General features: G+C 44.7%; 5 protein-coding genes across 5 annotated transcripts; 3 read left to right on the top strand and 2 right to left on the bottom strand.

Moving 5' to 3' along the window:
• Positions 1-1,129: 1,129 nt before the first annotated feature.
• K444DRAFT_591757 (HET-domain-containing protein) lies at positions 1,130-3,287 on the top strand (the record flags this gene model as incomplete). Its single annotated transcript, XM_024878207.1, has 1 exon — positions 1,130-3,287. The coding sequence occupies one exon, from the start codon at positions 1,130-1,132 to the stop codon at positions 3,266-3,268; it is 2,139 nt and encodes a 712-aa protein (XP_024735347.1). The 3' UTR covers positions 3,269-3,287.
• A 4,457-nt stretch (positions 3,288-7,744) lies between these two features.
• On the top strand, positions 7,745-8,092 carry K444DRAFT_725703 (uncharacterized protein). Its single transcript, XM_024888652.1, has one exon. It carries the CDS (start codon positions 7,775-7,777, stop codon positions 8,003-8,005), a length of 231 nt encoding a protein of 76 aa, XP_024735348.1. The 5' UTR covers positions 7,745-7,774; the 3' UTR covers positions 8,006-8,092.
• Positions 8,093-8,490: 398 nt separating this feature from the next.
• Positions 8,491-9,008, bottom strand: K444DRAFT_432627 (uncharacterized protein). Its single transcript, XM_024872783.1, has one exon. The coding sequence runs from the start codon at positions 8,897-8,899 to the stop codon at positions 8,552-8,554; it is 348 nt and encodes a 115-aa protein (XP_024735349.1). The 5' UTR covers positions 8,900-9,008; the 3' UTR covers positions 8,491-8,551.
• A 2,595-nt stretch (positions 9,009-11,603) lies between these two features.
• K444DRAFT_474453 (uncharacterized protein) lies at positions 11,604-12,602 on the bottom strand (the record flags this gene model as incomplete). The annotated part of the gene is made up of 1 exon (XM_024872921.1): positions 11,604-12,602. A coding segment is annotated over one exon (999 nt), but the record flags the coding sequence as incomplete, so codon positions are not given.
• Positions 12,603-18,230: 5,628 nt separating this feature from the next.
• On the top strand, positions 18,231-18,999 carry K444DRAFT_725705 (uncharacterized protein; the record flags this gene model as incomplete). Its single annotated transcript, XM_024888653.1, has 4 exons — positions 18,231-18,576; positions 18,681-18,738; positions 18,818-18,882; positions 18,935-18,999. The coding sequence occupies 4 exons, from the start codon at positions 18,231-18,233 to the stop codon at positions 18,997-18,999; spliced, it is 534 nt and encodes a 177-aa protein (XP_024735351.1).
• Positions 19,000-19,033: the final 34 nt, after the last annotated feature.

The following is a 19,033-nucleotide window of genomic DNA, read 5'->3' on the forward strand; positions in this document are numbered from 1 at the left end:
ATCTAGAATTCTTTAACCTTAATAGAAATAGTAAAGTAAAATATAGGAAATATATCTTTATAAGCTTTATTTAAAAGCTAGTAAAGTATATAGAACTCTAGCTATTTTATTATATTATATAAGAGTAATTAAGGCTTCTATAAGAACTCTTTAATTAATTTACTATTTAAGAACTTATAAATTAAACTTTTTTATATTTTCAAGTTCTTGAATTTAATAATAAAGCTTTTGAATTTATTAAATAATTTTCTCCTGGTTCTTGAAATTAGTAGGCTTAAGAATAATAAGTAAATAATACCTTAGAATATACTTTCTGAGATTTCTTATAATAGTAGTATTATATAATAATAGGAAAGAGTTTAATTAATAATATAAATAATAAAATAAAGTTTTATTTTTATTAGGTAATATATAACGAGAATATTTCCAAATTAGGGAAGTTTTCTTTAAATAGTCCGTAGAAGATATTACTATCTTGAATAGTATAAGGGAATAGTCTGGTTTAATTAAAGAAGACATTTTGAAGATATACTTAAGGTAAATTAATTATACGGATAGATAAAAAGTAAGGAAGGGAGCTATAGTAGGGGAACTAGCGGTGGATTCGCCTATCCCTGTTATTTTCGCCCTACCCCTGCCATTTTGGAACGATTGGAACGTTCTATTACCGATATTACCTAATACCAGTCGATACCGGCCGGAACGTTCCGTGGAATGTTCCAGGGTGGAATATCGCCAAGCCTGGAAGCAGGTAAAATAACAACAACAGAAACCCTGGCGAAAAGTTTCTCTTCTCTTCCAAACACTCAAAAATATAGATTGAGGCCGATAACCTCAACCTAAATCACACTCAATCAAAGAACACGGATGATTTTTTTGATGTTATACTAAGTCAGAAGTCTTCTCGATACACGTGACGTAGCGTTCTCGCTTCTCTGACATTCGGTTGGGCACCAAAGTGGCTTGGAGCTGAAGATCTCTGCCTTTCTCACAAAAATTGCCTCACCTGAATCAAGTATCAAAGGATTAAAAAGAATTCCAGTGACAATTATCCATATACTTCACCCAGGAGATGTAAAGAGTGACAGAGAGAGTTGCTGAAATCCTGCCGTATCTTGAGCACGTTAGCATGTCGCCTGTGACCACGAGACTTCGATCCTCTTCAGATCTTTATTCCCCTCTAGAAGAGGCAATAGACGAAATTCGACTTATTGCAATTGAGGCATCGCGTCCCGACGGCCCAGTACAATGCAGGCTCCACAGGGTCTCGTTGAAAGACACTCGAGAAGAGTACTCACGCTTCATCAAGTCGGCGGGCGAGGCTGGGAAGTCAGCACGTCAGATTGTTGTCCACTGGGCTCAATCCTGTGGCGCGGAGTATAAAAATCAACCCAACAGCGTCGACCAATCGACAGCGTCCAAGCCGTCGCCTACTTCCTGCCGTTTCAACTGGGGTGACTTCGCCGCGCTTTCCTATGTCTGGGGGAACGAACTAGATCGACGAAACATCTTAGTGAATGGAATCGTGCTCTCGGTCACAGCAAACCTGGAAGTTGCCCTCCGCGCGTTAGCAGCAAATAACGAATTCCAAGGTTACTACAAGATCTGGATCGACGCCATTTGCATTAACCAAATTGATGAGGTCGAGCGCGCAAGCCAGGTCAGTAAGATGAGAGAAATATACAACGGTAGCTGGACAGTCATTTCCTGGCTTGGAAAAATGGATCGACGGGGAGATATGGGGAAAGCCTTCCGATTTCTACGTAACATGGCTTCACTAACCCTGGAGGAACAAGATCTTGCTCGAGTTATGACCCAAAGGCCGGGCTTCATTGAAGATAGCTCCTTCTTTGCACTGCACGAAATGATGACTCGACCGTATTGGTCGCGACTCTGGGTCATACAGGAAGTCATCATGGGTGCCTCATCAACCGTTCTGCGTTGTGGGGTCGATTGGCTAGACTGGAATACTTTCTGTGCAGGAATTGCGGTCCTTTACAATGGAAATAATTGGAACCTCAAGGATGTTATGCTATTTCAAGAATCTGAAAAGAGGGGACTTCATCGCGACTGTGCTTGGCATACTTTGAGCCTCCATCTTGTTCACCAAGACCTCCGCCCCCTTAGCCGATACGAGGACCAGGGAGGAGAGAGATTGGGCTTCCGCCGGCTGTTGGAAATTGCTAGCTCTACTGCTTGCCGGGACGTCTGTGATAAAGTGTTTGCTTTGATTGGGATGATGGAGCCAGGTATTGCAAACGAAGTGGTTCGGAATTACGGTTTAGGTTCCCCACGACTATTTGCAGCAGTTACGAAAGCATTCATTCTCCATTACAATAGCCTGGAGCCCCTGCGGCAGGGAAATCCATGGGGAGAGTGGGAGGCACCAACATGGGCAGCAGATTGGACTTGGCAAGGTCGTATTCGTTGGTCACGCCCCGAGTCGGACTTCGCGGGTCCACTGTGCAATTCTCTCGATCCGAATCCGAAACCCGATGCTATATACAATGCCCACGGTGGTATGCCCGCACGTTATTCGATCGTGGGCAACGATACGATATTGCAATGTGATGGTTTCGTGCTTGACGAGGTTGCTGGACTTGGTGCGCCTGAGAAGGGATATTTTGCCTGGGCTGAAGGAAGGCTGATACAATGCTTGACGTGGCGAAGCTCATATGGGGATGAGGAAGCGACAGCGAGCGCCTTGTACAAGGCTCTGCTCGGTGGCAGGATTTTAAAGGGAAGGAGGGCCAAGGACCGACATTCATCGATCTTGAGCCTCCCATCCACCTTTGCGGGTGCCGGCCCTCAGTTCAAACGCCGAGGGTGGAATTGGCTCGCGGATCAACAGGGTTATTATTTCAAATGGGAAAAATGGCGATATGCAAATGATGGTTTAATGCTCGGCACAAGGACATTGGGGAGCTACTTCACGGATGTTATCCCGGAAGGTGCCGAGGAGGTGACTTATATGGAGGTTTACTCGACTGTGTGTAGGATGGTCATGGAGCGGCGCTTTATGCTTACTACGAAGGGCCACTTTGGCTGGGCACCGGATAATGCTTATGATTATCGCGAGGTGAACCAAGCCAGGGTTGGCGACCTGATCGCTATCATCTATGGATGCAGTACGCCACTGGTCATTCGGCCGTGTGGAGGCCAATTCCAAATCGTTGGTGAGGCATACGTGGAAGGGTTTATGGATGGTGAAGCCGTGGGCCATCTGCATAGCAGTGACTTCCAGATAAAGACATTCTCCTTCTGTTGATATATAATAACCAAACGAGTACATAAGAATTCCCATGCTGCCTCTAAATCCTTTTTACCGCCAAGTCTTTAAGCTTTTAAGTTATGTAACCCCAGGGCATCCGAATAATAGGTTGAGTTGGGTCGGGTTGAGGAATGGGTTGGGAGAGAATGACAACACAAACCCTAATAATAATAAATTTCTTCAATCTTTAAACACCCAAACCCCTCCTACCCTGTAAGTTCAAAGACAACTCTCTCTCTCTCTCTTCCTTATGTGGAATGGAAAACTCGACGCTAGCCTCAAGGAAATGGCAACTGAACCCAGCCTGTACAGAAAGTGAACTCTTAGTTAATGAGCATTTGTGTTGGTTTGAGGTTCGATACCTGCGTATTGTGGTCGGGGACTGATTGATTTTTGTGAAAATACATGTTCTTGAGAATAGATGCTCCACCTGATATTATCTGAAGAGCTCTGCAGTATAGGGTGTAATACCGAACCCAATATTGTATTATTTGTATCCCACTAATCTTGAAGAGTGTCTGTTTGCCGCTAATATTACCCGACAACCTCACTCGGTGCCAGCCTCCATTTGCGAGTCTGATTCAGATAATAGTCGAGAGACAGAGGCCTCTAGCTTTTCATTAATATCCATTTACTTCTCCGGAATCAAAAGTAGCATATTGCTTTCGTTGGCATCGTAGCTTGGAAACACATTTGTGGGGTTAGAATATTCAAGTCGGTATTGTATACCCTTATTTACTCCCTCTTTCTCATGTACTTTATTACTATTTGCTTGATCTCGAATGAATTAAAGAAACAAATATAGAGACTTTGAGCAATCCTTCAAATACCTTATTCCCGAACTTTAAATGTGATTTAAAAAAAGTCTGGCGTCTAAGCTAGCAAAGTTAGATCTTGCAAAATTAAGCTTGCTAAAATGAGTAATAAAGAATATAACCTTACTTGCTGCCTCTTAGGTCTTGGGTCGGTGCTTTTTACTACTAGACCTCCTTTTTACTCAATTATTTTCTCTTATTCTTACTTTCCTTCATCTCGCTTCTTTTGTCGCTGCCTCTCTCCTTTCCGTTTATCTAGATCCCGCTTCTCTTTTCCAGTTCTTGCTTTTATTCTTGTTTCCGCTTCTTTTATTCTTGCTTCTCTTAATCTAATTTTTCTAACTCTCATAGCTTTATATAAAGCTTTTCTTGCAACTTTTCCTACTCTAGCCTTTCTTGCTCTAGCCTCTCTTACTCTAATTTCTCGAGTCTTTCTTACTTTAGCCTTTCCCGCTCTAACTTCTCTTCCTTTAAACTCTCTTATAAATTATAAATAGTAATTGAGCTTAAGTTTGCTATTACTAATTTTCGACCCGATTATAAGCCTATAATAAAGAAACTCCTTTAATTTCTAATAGTATTAAAGACTAGGCTTTATATATTAATTTGCATGTAATTCTTTTTAGCTTGCTTTAAATTATTAAATATTTTATTATCTTTCTTTCTTTTATTTCTTATATTATTACTAATATTACTTCTTTTATTTTAAGTTTTATTAGCCTTATAAAGCTTGTATTAATCTTTCACTTATTCTTTATAACTTTAATTTCTTTTATTTAAATCTTTCTTATTTAAGCCTCTATTATTATTCTTATTTAAGTTTTTCTTTTTTTAATTTTTCTTATTTCAAGTTTTCTTAGTATAGCCTTTCTTAATTAAGCCTTTCTTAGTTAAGTCTCTTTTAATCTAGCCTTTATTACCTGAATTACTTAATATTATTTATTTCTAATTTTTGAAATATTTCTAATTTAGTTTATTAAGGCTAGGATAACAGAAATAAAAAGGAATTAGAATTTTTATTTATATTAAAATCCGTTAATTTATTAAAAAAAGCCAAGTATATAAATTAATATATAAAGAATAATATAATTTTCTTGCCTTATTTCTTATTTTTATAATATATATATATATAATTCTGGTACAAATTCTTGACATCGATTTTGGTTTTGATCTCGCTTTGTTTGCAATTGCTTGATGAGTGACTTCTTTATCATTTTGCGCAATTTAGGTGAATTGAAGCTTACCAGCTTACAGTCAGTCCATTTCCAAATTCTTCCCTCTTCGCACTGCTTGCTTTCCAAACCCCGCCAGCCCTGCCTTCGCGCCTTCCAAATATTCCCCAAAAGCCGACTCCACCACCATAAAAAATCTCCAAAACGCATGCACCCTCTTGAACACAATCCCGAACATAATCGCAGCCATGGACTACAACTGGAGCCCCAAATCCTCGCGCCCTTCGAAACTCTACCGCGTCTACCGCCCCTTTCAACATACCTCCCTCTCTCATCGCGGCTTGCACGCCTCAAACACAACCCTACACCTCATCATTTCGAATCCCACGAACTTCTCGCTCTTCCTCACCTCATTAAAATCCCATCGCACCCAAGCCGCCCATCCCTCCCCGTACATCTCCTTCTTTTCTTCGCTCGCCGAAGCCGAGAGCTGGCCTTTGGCCGCCGAAGACGAATTCCTCAAGCCCGCTTTTATCCTAGAGATTGATGTGAAATGTAGAGCTATGGAAAAGGTCACGATGTGGAAGGTGAGCGATATTCAGGATAAGACGGGGGAGGAGTTGGGGTTGGGGGGGATGAGGAATAGTGAGTGGTTGGCGCTGTTTACTGTCCCTGGGGCGGTGATTAGTAGGGAGTTTAGGAGTAGTAAGGAAATTAGGATTAGTAAGTGCTCTCCCCTCTGGTGTTACCTGTGTAGATTCAAGGGAAGGAGGAAGCTAATGTGGTTGTGTGGTGGGTACAGAGAGAGGCATTCCGTTCCCGGTTTATGTCGAGAATCCAAATAAGCTTACGATACATGATCCGTTGTGGGATGAGAAGCTGTTTCAGGGTGGATGGATGAAGAATCACCCGTTGAAGTGTGGGTGTGCGAATGAGTGGAGGTGTATACATTTTCAATGGCCTGAATTGACAGGAGAAAACGGGGATTTGGGTGGAAAAGGGACTCGAGGCTTGGTGGGAGATCAAGCTTCTGGCGAACCGAACCGAGTCAGTTTGGACAGCGGGGTGGACATGGAAGGTGTTCAAGCTTCCGGAAACAATTCGATAGTTGCGGAACCGAAGCGTGGTACTGCTGACAATCCTGTTCAGGTGCTGTAATGAGGTTTTCTCCTTGGGTAGTCTTTGTGCTTTGGGAGGTTGTTTCAGGAAAGCAGCTAGGGGTCCAGTGCATTCTTCAGAATAGACAATTCTATGCCTTTCTGTCGTGCAGTTTCTCCTTCGGTCTTCCCATGCTCGCTCTTCTAGGCGGTGCTGGATCTTGCAAATTGTATATCGTTCCCTACCTCGGATTTGCCGCTTCGCCTTTGTGAACATATGAATTCACCCTTTCAAGCATCAAATTTATGGCACTGGGATACCAGTACCCTTCATCTTCCATCCTCCCAAGCTTTCGAGATCCCCAACATCATCGTCAGATCAACACAAGACACCGTGAACTCGTTTCTTCAAGTCAGCTACTTGTAAGTGTCATGCGAGTACCAAATTGTAGCACAATCTAACTCAACAGCACTTGCAGAACGATCATCAAGATGACCACCTCCTCGGGTCTCAACGCCTACGACGCAATGCGTGATACCATTCTCATCGGCGTCAACCTGAGGAACTTCCGCAATGGCGCTTTCTCCAACCTGATTACCAAGGACACTCCTGTCGTCGACGCCATGAATATCTTGATTGCGTCCTCGTGCCTGTCTTCTTCCGAGAAGGAGATCGTCAGATCCTGCCGTGACGAGTTCATCGCCTTTCGCAATCGTTTCCCGGGAGATCAGACGCCGGGTATATTTGATGCCATCAAACTTATGGGTTCGACTGAAAAGATGACGAAGATGTTCGACGATGATGCCACGGCTCGAGGCCTTTATGTTCCTCCGTTCATGACACAGGTCATAAACAAGGATGGCAGCGTCAAGCAGAGCATAGTTATGAATGATGATGGCACCGGTACTGTCACAGAAGGTGGTATTCATGGTGTGCCGCCTGGTGCTCCTGACGGGTTTGCTGCCCTGCAGAAGGAGAACACGAAGTTATTCACGGACGGTGCGAAGAGATCGGCTGCCAAATGTAAGTATTTATCTTCCGGGGCTATGAGGGAGTTCAGCCAACTAACATACATTGCAGCATCCCCGAAGGAGGCCGAGAACAAGGAGTCCAGCAAGAAGGATGGCAAGGTCGACTTTGGCCAGGCATTCAGCAAGAACGTAAGAGGTGCTTTCATGTGAGTACTGTTCAAGGGCTCTGGACATGCTTCTAAGGAAGAAAAGAATGCTGGGCAAGATTTGTCACTTGGATGCAGTGTGTCAAATGATTTAGTTTCATTTGATTATAGCCTCTGAATCAAATCAAATCAAGTCAAAATCTACTTAATCAAATCATAATCAACTATAACTAAGTATAATTGATTATAGTTAATCATTTAGTTACGTTTTGGCGAAATATGTCTTCGGGGAAGAAACATCATGTCCGGGTATACCAACAAGCCTGCAACAAATACAGAAGCATTCGTGGACGTATTCTTCAGAACTGGTGATCTTGGGGTCATTCAGGAAGGTGGATACTTGCAGTTGACCGGTCAAATTAAAGATGTCATCAACAAAGGAGGGGAGAAGACAAGTCCCTCGGAAGTTGAGAACATCGTACTATACAATCTCACGAGTTGGTCCGACAAGCGGTATGCCTCAAGGTTCTAAATGAGATCTACGGTGAAGACATCGGTAAGCGTATAATTGTCTTTTGAGTCCTTGATGGCTGACAGATCTCGCTGAAGGAGTGGCGTGGTTCTCGAACCGGCGAAAGAATTTACCGGTACTGCCTTGAAAAGATTCGCCCGTCAACACGCTGCAGCGTTCAAAGTCCCTAGGAAAGTGGGTTTTGAATCCTTCGTCCGGGCGCGCTATGCGTGGCCGTTTGCGTCCTTATACTCCAAGGAGGACTCAGATGCCCACGCATAAGCAGACCCGATAAGGTTCCAGCTTGCATAAGGCTTGACTATGTTAGGTTGTCTGCTTAGAAAATATTCCGACGAATGCAACGGGAAAGCCGTGAAGAGCGTTTTTGTCTGAAAGTTATTCTGGTTGATAACACAAGGAGGTCGAAAGGAGTATGTAATGATAAGAAGTTCAAGAAATAAAGCCGATATAGCAAATCTCTCGTCAAGTTCATTGAGAGGAGTTGACCAGCTGTCCACTGAAGAACATGACCATGGCACAGGGATTATGTGGATAATGGGCAAAGCATCAATGAAGCATCTCGGATTTTGAACCACTGACACTGATATTAAAACAAATCCACTTCTCCAGCTTTTGCTGGAAGAAGGTTGAGAGTTCTCGGCCCATTGCAACTCGTATTTGAAGTACGATAAAAGAAAAGAAGAAAAAAGGAATAGCAAATTCACCTAAACAGAACACAGGAAAGGTATATACAACAGAGGACCTCGTTAGTCCGATGTGCGTTTCGAGCAGAACACCATGAAAAATGTAGCATATCAACTCTTCTGCGTTTAAATCTAAGTGCCCTTGGGTAATATGAAGCAATTTCAAAGTAGGTATTGTGAGCACAACGCCTCGTACGAAGATCCACATCATACAAGGCGTCGACTACGTCGCAAATTCTATTTTAGGTTCGTTTGGAAGCTACCGTTCCTCCTGTTCTCACTACTCAAAATTGAGCCAAGCCAATCGCCAACACAGCAACTTGAATAGCGAGTCCAACTCGGAGCATGCTCTTCGAAGAAACTGCTCCAGACGTACCAGTGGCCGATGGGACAGCTGATGTGGATGATCGACTTACGGTAGATGAAGGCTTACTGGACATTATTGAAGAAGTTGACTGGAGGACATGGGAAGAAGAAAGAAGGGAGCCCGAAGTTGTAGGAAAGGTCGTCTGGGGAAAGAACAAGCCCGAGGTTGAAACCTAGAAATTCGCGACAGCTGTTAACATACATACCAGGACATTGAACTTGAAGGATTTCTGGCTGATGAGATGAGTTCCAGCATACCGGAACAGCCACATTAGTCGGCGGTGGACCAATCAGAAGGGTAAGACCGCATTCTCCACTCTGCAGGCCTATCTGACTCCCCAAGCAACAGAAGTAGTTGAAGCTAGTGGAAGTGGCCTTAGTTGCATTCCAGAGTGACCAACTCGGGTCTGCGCAGACATGAGGTCCTATTTCCAAGAATCCTACACAATCGTCTTCTATGAGGCAGCAAGTATACGTTAGCATTTGATTCCAAGCCTTCGGTGAGCCTGCTAGGCCTATAAGTTGTTATAAATCTTTAACTGATGTCATTCAAGTGATCATCAAGTCTTTGAAAGTTCGTTCTACTTTGGAACAAGGGAGACTGAGGAGAAAATAGATCCCAGCCACGCACCTCCTGGGCAACACGCTTCCGCAATTGCATCCCCTGAATTCATACAGTTTAGGGAATTGGGGCAGCAGAATGCTCCCATATCACATTTTTTGGTACCGACTGGGCAATTCGGCGCTGATAAGGACCAACCTGCCGAGGTATCCATTGTGGGCGTCGGGCGTAACGGGGTAGAAAGTGTTGGATTCCAACTTGATGCGGGAGATAATGGGAGGTATTAACGATGCGTCATGAAGTGGCTCTGTGAGTGCACTAGACTTCGTGTTTTTCGCGGTTCCTTCGTCCGAATCAGGCTTCTCCTATGGCTGAGCGGGAAGCGGGGTTAATGAGTGCTCTCGACGACTCGATCAAATTCAACTCACCAACGGAGGCTTTGCCTATCATGTACGAATGAAATAGATGAGATGCAGCGCTTTCAAGCCTCACACCCTTACAGATCCGGCAGATTTGAGGTTGAGAGAAGATCAGGTGTCGTCAAATGTTCAGCTTCCTCTTTTAAGAAATATGCAAGTCCTCGGTTATCCTCACCGTTGAGCCAATCCTTCCTCGAATTCACTGCAGATCCTACAACCCCATTTCAGGCGAATCACAGTGAGTGCGTGACATGGCAAATCAAAAGGCCGCTAATAGCCGGCCCGCATCTTCGAAGCCAGCAGTACTGCCGTGGACAGAAAAGCGGTCTGAGATTCTCAAGGTCCGTTGACTAAGCTATCCCACATGCTTTCTCTCCGTGTGTTCCTTCGATTTATGTAGGTTCAAAGTTTATAGATTCAAAAGGAGTGTGCCCCCTGCAAATCCCTGTTGAGCTCGCGTACACTCGCGTAGCATTCCCAAACCAGGACCATTCGCCCAAAGTAGTAATTTTGTACACCACTTGGGGTCAGTCTATTTTATATATATGCTAGCACCTTCCGGGGCAGCCCCGGAGGGGTGCCTATGCAATTGACTCCCTTCTAACCCCCTTCCCCCTCTCTTAAGAAGACCAGTTTTAATAAATTTGCTTTGAAATATGGCTTTCTTTTTCGACTATGGTTTAGCCCCTAGCGCGCATATAAGACGGGCAAGAAGCACGCCCCTCCCTTGCACTTACCATCACTTAAGAAGTATATCCTCACTTGCGCGATCCCTGCGATATAGATCAGGAGGCCGCGCTGAAGTCGCGGGACTGGGTGCCCCTGAGCTATAAGTAAAGTACAGTACGCAGTATTTGGTAGGGACAAGCTTCGGAGCTCCCCCTCAAGCGCACTCTATAATTGCTCCTATTATTTATGAAGTTTTGCAATATTTAAAAATCGAATCCACCTGATGTTGAGCTTGAGTGTGGACATGGATACTTTTTCCGTCTACTAGAGCGCAATTCTCGAGCCTTACGTCAAGTTTTTGTTTCTCTGGCAGCTTTCTTCGCAATACACTACAACACGAGCAGTGAAGACTCAACTCTGCCATACCATAAGTGTGGAGTACCGTGACCACAAAATAATGATTTAATGACAGACGAATAAAGTAGTAAAACTGTGGCAATAGAAGGGGCGATTACAATTTATTCAATGCAGGGTATATAACGCTCCGCTCCAAGAGTCTTGGATATATTATCCACTTGCCCTTTTATCGTTCTAAATATCAAATTAAAGGGACTGAAGTGGTCGGTGTGCTAAATATAGATTTGAGGAGCTACCTAGTGAGTGTACAGAGCACTGAAAAGTGCAACTAACAGGCATAAATGACTACACAAGTGTGTAAGGAAAGCATGCAAAACAGAGCTGCAAGTCCACAACGGCAGACAGCTCCAGAACGTGACAAGGATTCAAAGGGACAAGAACCCCTTGAGTTCCATTGGTGCCTCTACCTATCTCCCCCATGAAAAAAAAAGGCATCATCGGCCTTCATCTGGTTCATCAACGCTTCAACAAACTTATCCAGCCACTTTCCCACCAGCACCGGGCCCACCAAGATACACATAACTACCCCAATTTGTCCCACTCGACACCACATTCCGATGATCCCACTTCTTCGAATCCGAATCCCAGAACCCTGCAGTGTAATCATGCGTTCCTGTCGAATCAAAATAAACCATGTTGTGAATATACGCCGAACGACCAAAACCCTTTTCCGCAAACTCTCCGGATCCCATATCCGTAGTAGTTACAGGACCTTCAGACTGATAGATTTCTCCATAGTAGTAGATGCTGTCTGATCCGGTTGCCAAAGTGACACCAGAAGTGTGCGCGCTGAAAAGAGAGGCTGGGTAGTACCCGATCCACCGGTCGCGAACCCAGAGCCACCAGTTGCCTTGGTACAAAAGGTATTGGATTTGGATTTCGTACTGAGCGCCCGTGTTTCCGTCGACGTTATTGGGGGAGAAAACAGTGCCGGGAAAGATCAAGGTGTCGTATTGGACCCAACCTGAAACGTCACGGTTCCATCCGCCAACCCCATTTCCTTGTGATTTGTAGCCGTTTGTCGTATAATAGGTGAAAAGATGAGGGGCGGACACTTGATTCGGGTAGTTAATCCACCCTGCTTCTAGGGTCTGGATACCGTTGGAACTGGAGTGCGTGACTGCAGTCTGGAGGAGGGAGAAGTCGGCTTTGTTGTTGACAAATGCCTTGAAAATACTAAAGGCAGCGGATCCACCAATGTTGGCCACGTACTGGGTAGAACTGACATACCAGTGGGTGCCGCTGTACTGTCTCTTGGATTTAGAATTCGGAGATCGTTTCCCGTCTGGAAGTCGTTTCGTGGGTACGTTGTTCAAATAGGCGGGGTCGACTCTTGGGATAGGTACAGTTCCCGCAGGACCATGCTTAGCGTCTGGCTTTTGGAGCTCTGGTTCGGCAGTTGAGACATTGCCGCCATATACGGTCAGAGGTGCTGGTGGTTTTGCAATCGGTCCTTGAGAGTCGATAGGTACCCAATCAATCGTGTGGTGGTCTGTAGTTGTCGTCTGTGAGACCGGCAAAAGTGCCCTCGCGCTCAAGGAATCTTTGGCATACTGATTCAGGGGAGAAGCAACGGGAGTTGCAAACGTTTGAAGAACAAAGGTAGAGAGGATGGAAGCTAGAAAAAGCTTCGTAGAGGGAACTGGAGACATCGTATCAAGACCGAGCTGGTGATGATTGACTGGGGATTGAATTCAACTATTGCTCTAGGTGACGGGTTCTTATAGACTATCTGCCATAACCAGCTATGCAGCCCATCGGCGTTTTCTTGATCATGAGGTCGAAATAAAAGATCTTTCGTCGGACAAGATTCTCACTGCTCCTCTACGCAAATAAACCTGCATGAATGGAATTGGGGAGGAAAAGGTCGGAGGATTTCATGTCTAACAATCGGTCACTTGCAATGCCACTTTGGTGACCTCGCCTCGCAGACACGGACGGAGAAATGCGCTGAAGGAATCTCGGAGATAGCGTCTCTTGGCAGACTGTCACGGTTAGCGCTGGATAGGTTGTATTCTTCGTGATTGGAATAACGGTGAGCCTCGCTGAGACAATTGGTCCGAGAAGAGGCTACTTCCAATATAAGGCGTTGATGTCTTCGATGTGGCGGATGACACAGCCTCCACATTTGATTGAGTTTCTAAAAAACGCCAAAACTGCAGCGCAAAAGCTCTTAATCGGGAATTGCCACAATCGCTAACGATGTCAAACCGTACCCTATCGTCTAGTGTGGTAGAAACACACGAAGCGGAGTAACTCCGTCGAGCTCATGCTCAATGATTGTCGAATATTTCCCGCGCTGAGTACAAAGTTTGTTCCCTAAGATTAGTAGCAGGGGCAACCCTAACCGCTTCTGACCCTAAATACCAACCGTAACTGGGGAAACGGTTTCGTCCGAGAAGATCAAACCTCCTGATAAATTACCCTTTGCCAGTGTGAAAGCTCTTTGGGAGAAGATTTTGCAGCGGGCGAAGGGGTAGATGGTAGCCAGGTTCCATCCTTCAGATACGCCAGCTTTCCCGATTCTCTCGCGCCAAGCTCCTCTAAGCGCCGGGCTTGGAGCTGAATGCCCAAAACGACATTAGGCTTTCACGAGTCGTTTGTTGAATCGACACGTAGCTCGTGACTTAGAAAGAATGGGTGGTTCCGTACGCCATATTCTCTAGACCCTGTTCAACCATGCCATGGCTGCTCCTGCCACCATGACCACGACACGAACTCAGCCCTCACAGGCCAGCACTTCTAATAATAACCAACACTTTAACAAACAAATTATTACTGCAGAAGAACTACGGAAGCGTTCCAAGCCTTGGGCGTGCTCGAGCTGGCTTTGGCAACCACCAAAATACTTTAAGCACATCATCTTGAGAGCTCCACTAGCGCCAAAGTCGAAATCTTGCTCATGGTTGAAAGCCTAGTTTTGGAATAGGTCGAAAAGCTAGTGTATGCTTAATATATGGCGAGAGCAATTTCGGTTAATCTTGAGCTATCTGAAACGCACCAAGTTTCTTATTAAAACTTTGGAGAACATGAGCAAGACCATGCATGTACTTTGTAGAAAGCTGTTCCTGTGGGCGTCTTCGGGCACTCAAGAATTTCTTCAATCACTAAACATGTGTGTATTTTTCACAGTGGAAATCAATTTCACGTACTGTAAAGGCTTAAATTTATTTCACGATCAGGGAATTTAACATATTTCAGTCATCTCTCTCATTCGGAGTAAGATTACAGCAGCACACAACCCTGCTCCCACTACCTGCCACCTTGCTCGTACCCATCACGACCATCTATTCGAGATACTTCTCCAGTCTTCAAATCAATTTTCATGCGGATTAATAGCCATTGCCTCCTGTGCCGCTTCCTTCTTCCAGGATCCTTACCAGCCAAGGAGAAGCCTCGAATCGGAGCGAAAGCAACCCACACCACGAACACCAACGAACTTGGGGGAAGACGGCCTTTTTAAGCTTTCCGTACCCAAATTTGAGCTCGCAGCTAAATAGGGAAAGTGACGCCATTCCCTTCTCATTCAAAGTTGTGGGGATCTCACCCTTCAAGCAGAAGTTAAACATTAGCCGGGCTCGGTGCCAATGTTGCAGCAGCACCCCATTCAATTTTATCTAATTTAGTAAGAAGAAGCAGCGCTTGAACCAGCGGTGCGGTATTTTTCCTTCCTAGTTTTCAAGTCAACTGCTTCAAATACAGGATAAAGGGCAGACGTCAAACAATAGCGCCACAGATCCCCTCCACCATCCATATTGATGTCAATGGATAAATATTATTTGCAATTCAGTGATCAATGCCATATTCGCTTCCATTCTGCTGGTCCTTTGGAAGAATCCTCATCATTCTCGAAATTTGCGAGTTAGAGCCGCGCCTTGCTATCCGGGGGCGTTGTAAGGCCGGAAGATAGTGAAAAGATTCTCGGAACTTGATTATTCTAATTGTGTTGAATTGGTACTAGCTTACTAGTCCTTCCAGTGCCAGGTTCAGCTACTAATATTAGCTTCGCCACTCTCATTTATAATGGTTTACTATGGAAGCCTATGGAATAGCTCACTATGGAAGCTCAGGGAACGCTCACCAATATATATGAGTCATCTGATTTATAATATACTGGAGGAAATCGCCACCCACTAGTGGGTATATAAGAACTGTACTTTAGATTCCCTCCTCTCCTTTTTTACTCTTCACTCTCCTGTATCTAGTCATTCTACAGATTGTCAAACTCCAATATATCGATTTTCCATCAATAAATCGATCACTTTCCTATAAATTGCCCAAGCGGCGTGCACTTGTTCATCCCCAAGAACTGTTTTATCTTTAAATAATATTCTACGGAAAACCTCGACAATCCGGGGGAATGGCTATACATAACTACGAGGATCACGGCATAAAATGATGGGAATACAGGGCATTCGGCCTCGGCCGCCCGTATTATAGCGTGTGGTGATAGGGGCCGTTCCGCATAAGGCTATATTTACAGGCGGCGTGCCCTCTAAACCCACTTTGAGATATTCGTAGGGTCATGGGCGATCCTCAGAGTTGTTGGTGCTGCTGGCTAAGCAACTATAGCACTTGGACGCTATACGAAGGAAAGTGTAACTACGGTAGGGGCTTATTAGCGAGTAATCTCCTGTAACTATAGGGGACAAGCTCTCAAAGGCGTGGCACCTCTTGTCTAGGATTAGAGCGTGCTATTCTGGGCAATAGCCTACGATTACGGGGCTTTATAGTGAGATGGGCATCCTGAGAAAGGTGCTGAAGTGGGGTTTCATTGGAAATGACCCGTATCCCCGCCAATTTATGCCGCGAATTACGTACGGAAGATGAACTTTGCAGCTGCTTAGGCCCACAATGTTGGTGTTTGTAAGCTTACTCAACCTGCATACATAAAGGCAGCTTGCTCCCTCAGCTGCAGGTTGATGTGTCATCGCCACCATCAAGAAACTTCTTCCAAACATCTATCACTGCAGTTATTAAACTAATTACTGAAGTTCAGAGTAACCATCAAGATGAAGTCAATTCTCATGCTCCTTGCCTCGACAAGTATTGCTCTTGCAGCGCAACTATCTAATCTTCCGATGGACAGTCATTGAGCGTGGGAGGCAAGTTTCAAACCAGAGATGAACAACTTTGGATACAGGACGTCGAGGCGGACGGCACTGTCTACATCTGTCGTATAAACCTTTCCAATCTCTTGCCATTACATAAACTGTTCTTGCCTCGCATTAGATGGTGGTCCCGAAGTCGTATCGTTGGACCCCTGGGAGGATTTTGACAATGTAGACTGTGATCTTGCTACTGAGCCGCAACTCTCAGACCCTACCAATAATCCAGCATACGGCTTCATTCACGTTAAGTTGGTACGACGACGCATTTCGATCCTTATACGGGGACAGGAGTATACCCTAGCATAGGAGTGATAAGGTTCTGTGTAGGGCCGTGTCCTTGTATCCCAGACGATGTCTGGAGGGTGGTCTCTTGTGGCCCTACATAGAAGTTGAGTGCATTATGGAGTTAAAAAAGAAGAGCATCCTTAGCTAATAGTTAGTAATTCAATCAATGATATTGCACATAAGTGACTACAGCCCAAGATATTTCCCTGCTGTTTCCTCCCGTCTGGCCCAAACTTAAGTGCAATATGTTTATAGTGTGCATCTAGACTTCTTGATTTTTATATTCTCTTTCTACGTCCCGCATAAATCATTTCCTCTCAGCTTTTAGAACGTCATGTAGCATTTCGTCCGGTTAAGTGTTCAAGCGGGGGCATTCGCACACTGAGACGGGTATCCTTCTCCTCCATGGCGTGGTGAGGGCATAAGCTCTAATTCAAGTACTGTACCATATCCAAAGCTACAAATATCCAAGCACCACACCGGAAGATCTTCGAAGAATTGTCAACTCGACAATGATTGGCAATGTAGAAGAAGTGAGCGTGAATGGAAGCTGAAGTCGTCGTCTGCATGTGTGGGTCACAACTCCTTACTGGGAATTCAAGACCATTCAATTCCGTCACTAGAGACCCGCGATTTCTCCTCTTTCGAATATATAAAAGCAGTCTTCGGTCAAAATCTTTTTGTGCATACAGAGTAATTGTAGGGTTGTGCTGGTACATTCTCATAAAGAAATTCTGGCGGAGAGATGCTTTGCACGTGACCTACACTATTGTTACTTTTCGACTTCCTGAGGCACAGGCAGAGACTATTAAACTAAACGTACCTGTGCATATGAAAGAAAAGTTGTCTTCTTTCCCTTGGAATAATGCTACATATGATTCCAGAAGACCAAATTTGGAAGTGGACGAAATTAGTCTCCTCTTTGAAAGTTTCCGCTTCCATCACTTTCGCAAAACTAACATCCACGACAGGATTCTAGGCCAAAGCTTTCCTGATATTAATAGAGCTTACTGTGCAGTATCGTACGATTCTGTGGTGCAGGCTAAACATTTATATTTAGTTCGACGAAGCAAGCTACCTACACCTTAGCCTAAACCGGTTATTCCGAACACGAGCCTGGACAGCCTCAAACTTTACGTTCTCATCTTCCAGTACAGATTTGGAGTTTTCAAAAGGTGTCTGATTCAACACGAGATATTCAAATTCGAATAAACTTTAATATTTTTAAGCTAGAAATGAGGCTGTGCCGGGCCCGGCGGAAGCTCTTCTGCCCCTCCTGCAGGGAATGTAGGAAGTTCAATCAATCTAAATGATGTAAGGCCGAGAAAAGCCCCTATCTTGTCAGGAATCAATATCTAATTCTTTGCAATTGGGCTACTTTCAACCCCGGAGTAGTCATTCCGTGCGGAGATCGAATACAACTGCGGCTAATCGACACATCGAACTCTATTTTGCTTTGTGGAAACCGCATTCAGCTATGTGAACGCAACCGCAGATCTAGTTCCCAAAAAGTTCATTCTGTATCTGTGTACCTAGAACAGACATGGAACAGAACAAATCGGTCGGCATGATCTGCCATGATCTCGTAGAATCATTCAAGGATGAGGAACAGAATTCCAAAACTATAAGACTGAGCTTTCGTTCGCTTGAAATGGGACTCTTCTGTACTTTTCACATAAAAAAAGCATCTGACCTTCACTTACTACTGTCAAAATGACCGGACAATCCACCTCCTTGTTAATTGCATTGGTTTTAGCAACAGGCATCCTGGCAGCTCCAAAATCCTACCCCAAAGTAATCCCCGGCCCCGGTCTCCCCTCTCTCGCCTCTCTGAACCTCACATCCGCGGACCTCTATGAACTGGACTACCATACCATTCTCTCAGACATCACTTCCCGAGAGGAAAGTGCCCCATTAGTACCGCGTTTCAACCTCAATTGCGACGGGCAGAAATGCCAAGCTACCGATGCTGTTGCATGTATCAACTATCTCGCCATGTTGGGGAGCGAGACGTGTAATATGAATTTTGACAATAACTTGCATCAAGCTCTGCTGTGCAGTAAGCATTCTCTGAAGAAGCCAAATTCTCGTCTCAAGCTGTGTCTCGAGTATATCTCCGAGGTCATACGATCGGACATGGGCTGACTCGCAATCTCTCCGTAGCGTCGGCAAGTGCGAGAATTATTGCCCATCAAATTCAACCAAACCAGCTTTCTTCCTGGTAAGACGAGCCGCCCTCTTCTCCACTCGTTCCATCTGCTTAGCACACTTGACTAACATGCTATTTCTCCTTCTCGCAGTCAAGATGTTGCACGAGGAGGAGGACAGATCATGGACCGCTGCACCAACTTTGGTCTGGTTTCTGGTTTGTGAACCCAGACCTCCCACCCGAATATCTTGCTAATTGGAACCAAAAGGACAAGGCCCAGCGTGGGGAAACGGCGGCTACATCGTTGATATTGCTCTCGCTGGTACCAACTAAAGATGGTCCAAAAGCTGCGGCTTTCTTTGTCGGT

The sequence above is a fragment of the Hyaloscypha bicolor genome, assembly GCF_002865645.1.
Source record: "Hyaloscypha bicolor E unplaced genomic scaffold K444scaffold_92, whole genome shotgun sequence".
In the NCBI taxonomy this organism is placed as follows: domain Eukaryota; kingdom Fungi; phylum Ascomycota; class Leotiomycetes; order Helotiales; family Hyaloscyphaceae; genus Hyaloscypha; species Hyaloscypha bicolor.